The sequence below is a fragment of the Epinephelus lanceolatus genome, chromosome 16 (genome assembly GCF_041903045.1).
Source record: "Epinephelus lanceolatus isolate andai-2023 chromosome 16, ASM4190304v1, whole genome shotgun sequence".
NCBI classification, from domain to species: domain Eukaryota; kingdom Metazoa; phylum Chordata; class Actinopteri; order Perciformes; family Serranidae; genus Epinephelus; species Epinephelus lanceolatus.
The window spans coordinates 1,055,001-1,061,943 of NC_135749.1; the positions used below are offsets into that span (position 1 = coordinate 1,055,001).

The 6,943-nt window shown below is 42.3% G+C and overlaps 1 protein-coding gene across 2 annotated transcripts in view; it reads left to right on the forward strand.

Annotated features, from left to right (window-relative positions):
• Positions 1 to 6,646, forward strand: part of LOC117263685 (uncharacterized) — a 12,734-nt gene extending 6,088 nt beyond the window's left edge. Inside the window, exons 2-3 of one of the 2 annotated variants that reach the window (XM_078175775.1) lie at positions 402 to 506; positions 2,663 to 6,646. In XM_078175775.1, the coding sequence (XP_078031901.1) occupies positions 467 to 506; positions 2,663 to 5,358 (2,736 nt within the window). In that variant the 5' untranslated portion in view covers positions 402 to 466 and the 3' untranslated portion in view covers positions 5,359 to 6,646. The remainder of the gene's footprint in view (positions 1 to 401; positions 507 to 2,662) is intronic. The other variant, XM_078175774.1, reaches the window with a different exon arrangement.
• The last annotated feature ends 297 nt before the right edge of the window (positions 6,647 to 6,943 follow it).

Here is a 6,943-nt window from a genome sequence, read left to right on the forward strand (position 1 = left end):
CCTTTTATATATGCTTTTGGCCTAAAACTGTTTTTTATTGGGCCAAAAGCCCTTTTTATTTATTTATTTGGCTTTAACATTTTTATTTACTTTAAACCTTTTTTCTCTTTCTACATAGGAAGTTAGTTTACACTCATTTAACATTTGAAAGCATTTATGGATGAAATGACCGATCAATAATCAGGATCAATGATCAGTCAGTCTGGTTGATTGGTGGACAGCAGTACAGTGACAGGATGCAGGAATAAATATAGAATAATGAATAAACCTTGCTGTATGACAGATATGACCACAGCATGTGAAAGTATTTACATGTTAAAAGCTGACAGTCCCTGTTATAGATGTGTTCGCTCTTTCAATTCTGAGGTTTCTGTGGGTCAGTCACTTTTTTTTCCCGTCAGCAGGAATGTGTGGAGTTCTGAGTCGCAGGGTGGATCATTGATCAGTCGATCCAATCAGAGCTGACATGATCAGACCGATGGACGAGAGGAGCAGCTGCTGCAACGGTGAGGTTTTATTAACTTTTTGGGGTGTTTTTGCACATTTTATCCCTTTTTTTTAACATTTCATGAAAATGTTTTACACATTTTATCAACATTTTTTGTTCATTTTATCAATATTTTTTTCTTTAACTTTTTTTACATTTCATTAACACATTTTTTTCTAACCTTTTAATCATTTTTTTGGACATTTTATCATTTTCTTTTTACATTTTACCAACTTTTTTTAAATTTACTAATATTTTAAGACATTATTTCAACATTTTCGGAAATTTTTTATTTAATAGCATTTTTGGTCATGTCATTTATGTTTGACAGACATTTTAGTTACTCTTTTTTCAAACCTGTATATATATATATACTGTACATATATATATACACATATATATATATGTGTATATATATGTATCTATATATGTATATATATATATGTATATATATTTTTAGGATTTTTTTGGGGGCATTTTAGCCTTTAATCGATAGGACAGACAGACAAGTGTGAAAGGGGGAGAGAAGGGGAGTGACATGCAGGAAATGGCCACAGGCTGGAGTTGAACCCGGGCCCCTGCGGCAACAACCTTGTACATGGGGCGCCTGCTGTCTCCACTGAGCCACTGACACCCCAATATATATACATATAAATACATATATATATATATATATATATATATATATATAGATATACATTGTCTCTCTTGGATGACAGACTTTTTTTAGTAATGAGTGGATCTTCAAGCTTTTAAAGAATATACTTATGATCCCATAGCGAGGTGAGCTTGCGTTGTCAGGGCTGCAACTGAGTGTCCTAGGATCTTATTTGGCACTGCTGGCTAGAGTTGCTGCTACGTGCTAGGTAGACTAAGAGTCTGAGTGCAGTTGGACGGCAGACTTGTCCAGGGCTGCTGACTGTCAAAAAACTACTTATCTGACCTGTTAAGGTTACCTGTCTCAGCTGGAACTACATTGGGCTGTGCTCACCAACGTTCCAACCATGACACCAAAACCAGAAAGGTGAAGACTGTAGTCTAGTACAGGTTAGTGATCGTTAAAGCAACAAGATTACTGCAAGAAAACAACCTCAAGTGACTTTGAACGTGGCATGGTTGTTGGTGCCAGACGGGCTGCTCTGAGTATTTACTGGGATTTTCAGCACAACCATCTCTAGGGTTTACAGAGGATGGTCCCAAAAAGAGCAAATATCCAGTGAGCCAAAATGCCTTGTTGATGTCAGAGGTCAGAGGAGAATGGCCAGACTGGTTCAAGATGATAGAAAGGCAACAGGAAGTCAAATAAGCACTGGTTCCAACCAAGGTGTGCAGAAGACCATCTCTGAAGCAACAACACCTTGTCCAACCTTGAAGCAGATGGGCTACAGCAGCAGAAGACCACACCAGGTGCCACTCCTGTCAGCTAACAACAGGAAACTGAGGCTACAATTCACACGGGTTTTCTCACCAAAATAACAATAGAAGATTCCCACCGAAGGACCTCGAAGGATCTTTTGGTGGGAATCTTCTGTTGTCCAGTGTTGGTGAGTCCTTCCCTCAGAGAATTTTCAAGGATTCATGTTTGTATCCTCAGTGGACATGAAGTACCCAAAATTCTTTGTGCATGATTTGCTAGAATTAAAGGCAGGGCCTTGTTAATGGTGCCCCCCTTGGCACTTGCTAGAAGGGAGTCTTGACTAGCCTCTGTAGAACCCAACTTGAAGGATCCATCCTACCAAGAAAGCAACCTTGACTGTGGCAGTTCTGGAAAGAGGCCATAAGAGAACTCACTAACTTCCAAAATTAGGTATCCTTTCATTTTGGCAGATGTTGTCTGACGCCATGGGAACAGGTCTTGCCACTACCTTAAGTCTTGCTGGGTCAAAAAACATTGGAAATTCGGTTTTTGACTTTGTCCGTGGTTCTTTTTATCTCATCACGACTCTGAGACTAAATTGTATCGACTCTTATCTAGTCTGACAAAGCGTTGAACTTAGTGTTCCAAGTCAACAATCATTCTTGTGACATAAGCCTTGATGAAAACAAAGATGGCCGTGCACAAGGTTCCAAGTACCACAAATTCTTGACAATGGCTTTCTTTAAGAGTATAATTTTTGTTGTGGTACCTCTATACAGTTCATTAAAGTTATTGTTTGTGTTTCCTGTGTTTTGCAGACATGCAGCAACTGTTGGTGGTTAAAGAAGAGGTTCCCCCTGAGCAGCAGGAGTGGAGCTCCAGTGTGGACCAGGAGGACCCAGAGCCCCCACACATTAAAGAGGAAGAGGAGGAACTGTGGAGCAGTCAGGAGGGAGAGCAGCTTCAAGGGCTGGAGGAGGCTGATATCACCAAGTTCACATTCACTCCTGTCCCTGTGAAGAGTGAAGATGATGAAGAGAAACCTCAGTCCTCACAGCTTCATCAGTCACAAGCTGATGGACACCACTGTGGAGGAGTACGACCAGTGCCCGGAGACGCTGATCCAGATTTACAACAGGATGCTGACGACAAGAAGCCTGACAGTTCTTTAGTTGCTGAGATAGAAGTCAGTCTTGATGACTGGGACGAGACCAGAGAACTTCAGTCAGGTTTAAAGACTTGCAATAAAAATAAAGTCCCAGTCGGTCCTATGACTTCTATCTCTGGTGAAAACCCCTTTAGCTCCTCCGAGACTTCAGACTCTTCTGAACCTGGTGACAGTGACGATGATTGGACGGAGACCAAAGAACCTCAGACAGTTTCAGGCTCTGTGAAGAAAGTCAGTAAGACCAGATGTAGAGCTGGTGGGAGACCATTTGGGTGCTCTGAGTGTGGGAAAAGATTTAGAACCAAGACACATCTGAAGATCCACATGGCAGTTCATGCAGGAGAGAAACCGTTCAGCTGCTCCATTTGCAGCCAAAAATTTTCAACCAAAACGAGTCAGAAGAGACACATGAGAACTCACACGGGGGAAAAACCTTTCAGTTGCTCGGTGTGTACCAAATCTTTTGCGCAGAGCGGATGTTTAGCAAAACACATGAGAATTCACACAGGAGAGAAGCCATTCAGCTGCTCTATGTGCGGTAAGGCTTTTGTCGAACGGGGAAACCTGAAGGTCCACCTCAAAACTCACATGGGAGAGAAAACATTCAGCTGCTTGGTCTGTAAGAAATCCTTCGCGCAGAATGTGAGTTTGCAGAACCACTTGAGTGCTCACACGGGAGAGAAACTATTCCGCTGCTTGGATTGTGGGAAGCAATTTTTGTGCAAGACGCATCTGAAGAAACATGCAATAAATCACACAGGAGAGAAACCATTCAGCTGCTCGGTGTGTGGGAAAGGTTTCACCCAAAGAGGGAATCTAAAAAGACACACAAGGATTCACACAGGACAGAAGTCGGTCAGCTGTTTGGTTTGCGGTAAAGGTTTTGTTGACAGCGGGAACCTGAGGAAACATATGAGAACTCACACAGGAGAGAAACCATTCAGCTGCTCTGAGTGTGGTAAAAGTTTTATACAAAAGATTCAGCTGACGCTCCACATGACTGTCCACACGGGGGAGAAACGATTCAGCTGCAGTGTTTGTAACAAAAGATTTGCCTGGCGTCCACGGGTCAAGAGACACAAATGTGTCGGACGTCAGTCATCAGAACTTTGTCAACCTGAGGAGAACAAAGAGGTGGAGTCAAAACAGATAAAAATAGAAGCTGATGCAGAGGACTGTGGAGGACCAGAATCAGCTAGGAATTCGGAATCAGATCGGAGGGAGCAGCTTGAAGGGCTGGAGGAGGCTGACATCAAGTTCCCATTCGCTCTTGGCCCTGTGAAGAGTGAAGATGATGAAGAGAAACCTCAGTCCTCACAGCTTCATCAAACACAAGCTGATGGAGACCACTGTGGTGGAGTACGACCAGTGCCCCGAGACTCTTCTGAAGCTGAGACTGACGACAGTAATGATTGGACAGACACCAGAGAACCTCCATCAGGTTTAACCTCCCTGAAAAACGACAAAGTACCTGCCAATAACGCAAGATCTTCTGCTGGAGAGAAAGAATTCAGCTGCTCTGAATGTGGGAAAAAATTTGCCGCAAAAGCTTCTCTGAACAGACACATGAGAACTCACACAGGAGAGAAACCATTCAGCTGCTCAGTGTGCAAGAAATCTTTTGCGCTGAACGGGTGTTTACAGAAACACATGAGAATCCACACGGGAGAGAAACCCTTCAGTTGCTCAGTTTGCGGTAAAAGTTTTATTGATAACGGAAATCTGAAAAAACATTTGAGAACTCACACAGGAGAAAAAACTTTTAGCTGCTTGATTTGTAAGAAGTCGTATGCTCAGAATGTGAGTTTACAGAAACACATGAGCGTTCACACCGGAAAAATTCTGTTCAGCTGCTCCGTTTGTGGGAAGCATTTTTTGTGCAAGCCGCGTCTGATGACGCACATGATGAAACACACAGGAGAGAAACCGTTCAGCTGCTCCGAGTGTGGCAAGGATTTCATTGACAGCGGATATCTTAAGAAACACATGAGAACTCACACAGGAGAGAAGTTGTTTAACTGTTCAGAGTGCGGTAAAGGGTTCATTGAAAGCGGCGGTCTGAAGAGACACATGAGGACCCATACTGGGGAGAAACCCTACAGTTGCTCAGTTTGTGGTAAAGGTTTTATAGAGAAGGTGCAGTTGACGCGCCACATGGCGGTCCACACCGGGGAGAAAAAATTCAGCTGTGGGGTTTGTAACAAAAGATTTGCCTGGCGGCCACGCGTCAAAAGACACAAATGTGTTGGTGGTCAGTCGTTGGAACTTCATCAAACTGAGGAGAACAGAGAGGTGGAGCCTCCAGCCAGCAGCTTATCTGAACAGATAAGAACAACATCTTTGTAAAGAGCATGAAGCAACTTTTTTCTGTGTACTTGTAACATTTGAAATTTAAAATTGCATACATTATTTGTACTTATGACAGCATTTGAACTCCATTTTCCAGAGTCCTTCTCTTTTCAAACCTCCGCCCATGCAGCCAGTTGTCATTCACCAATGGTCACTGCTGCAAAGTTTTCAAGTTAACTGTCCAAGCAACAAGATAAACAAATGCAAGTTAGTGCCAAGCTGCTAACTCTGTAAGGACAAAGAGACCAGATCCATCTGACCTGTAGTCTCACTCCCCAGACCTTTCTCAAGAAAAGAAAGGTCTGGCTGCGCCGACATTCACTTTAAGATTGGAGAAAAAATGCCCCGGCTGCTTGTATTTCTTTGAACCAATCACAATCATTCTGGGCAGTGTCACAGCAGCGGTGCACTTGCAAAAATATTGCTGGGGGGAAACAGGTTTTGGTGTAACACGCCCACAAAAATATCACCTACAGGACGCGAACCATGGCAGAAAAATGGCTACATCCCCGCAAGATCAAACACGTGTTGAAAACTGCTACACAACCGGAGGTGGTAGGGCGGGACTTCAGCGGGTGGCTCGTTCCGCCCAATGAGAGGCTGATCTATGCAGCAAACTTCTGCCCACTCAGACTATCTGACCTGCGACACCTGAATACAGCACTGTAAAGACTACATCTAGAACCATCATCGGCCAGCAAGCAGCCATGCATGGACTGTAAACGTAACAAGTGGGCATAGCATTAATACTGGAACATAGCACAGTAAAGAGTACACCTAGAATTATTATTCTTACCAGCTTTGGACAGGATCATTGGCTGGCAAGTAGCCATTCGTGGACTTGCAATCTAACAACTGGGCATTGAATTCATTTAACAGTACAGGTGAAGCAAGACTGTCTAGTCAGTGTAGCATGTATTAATTTGACGACTGTAGTCGGGTTTTATTGCTGAGAACTTTTTATAGTTGGGTTATGGGGTTAGCTTTGCTAAAGCTAAATTGATGCTAGTAAGCTTTCAACTAGCTTTTTACTGACCCGGCACATTTGTAAAATATAGATCACAGATGCTCTAATTTGGCTGCTACTCTCAGAAAGGGAACCCAAAGTGCTGTCTTCTTTGTAGTTTTCTCTGTTGTCAGCCATTTTGTCCTTGTGCGTATTTACAAAACGTCTCTCACACACAAACATACAAACACATCCTTTGTGTCTTCAGTTAGATTTATTTAGATTGTATGTTTGTGTTTGTATTACTGCTTTATTGTGAATAAATACTTCTGATTCAGACTTCCTGTCTGTTTAATGTTATACAAGAGGGAATGAATCCGCTCACTGCTGTGTCAAAATCCTTCAACCTTTATTTTTAATATGTTCATTTTGGTTATAGTTACTATTTTAATTATCTATCAAAGTTCTAAGTTGATAGATCAAATTAATCAGTTATTTTTGATAGCCATATTAATATTCAGAATTTCGAGTTCCCAATGGTATTTATGAATTTAAAAGAAAAACTAAACTTAGTGGTGTAGTGGAGGGTGCACCCAGGTAAAGGGGGTATACCCACCTCTTTTTCTGGCCATTGAC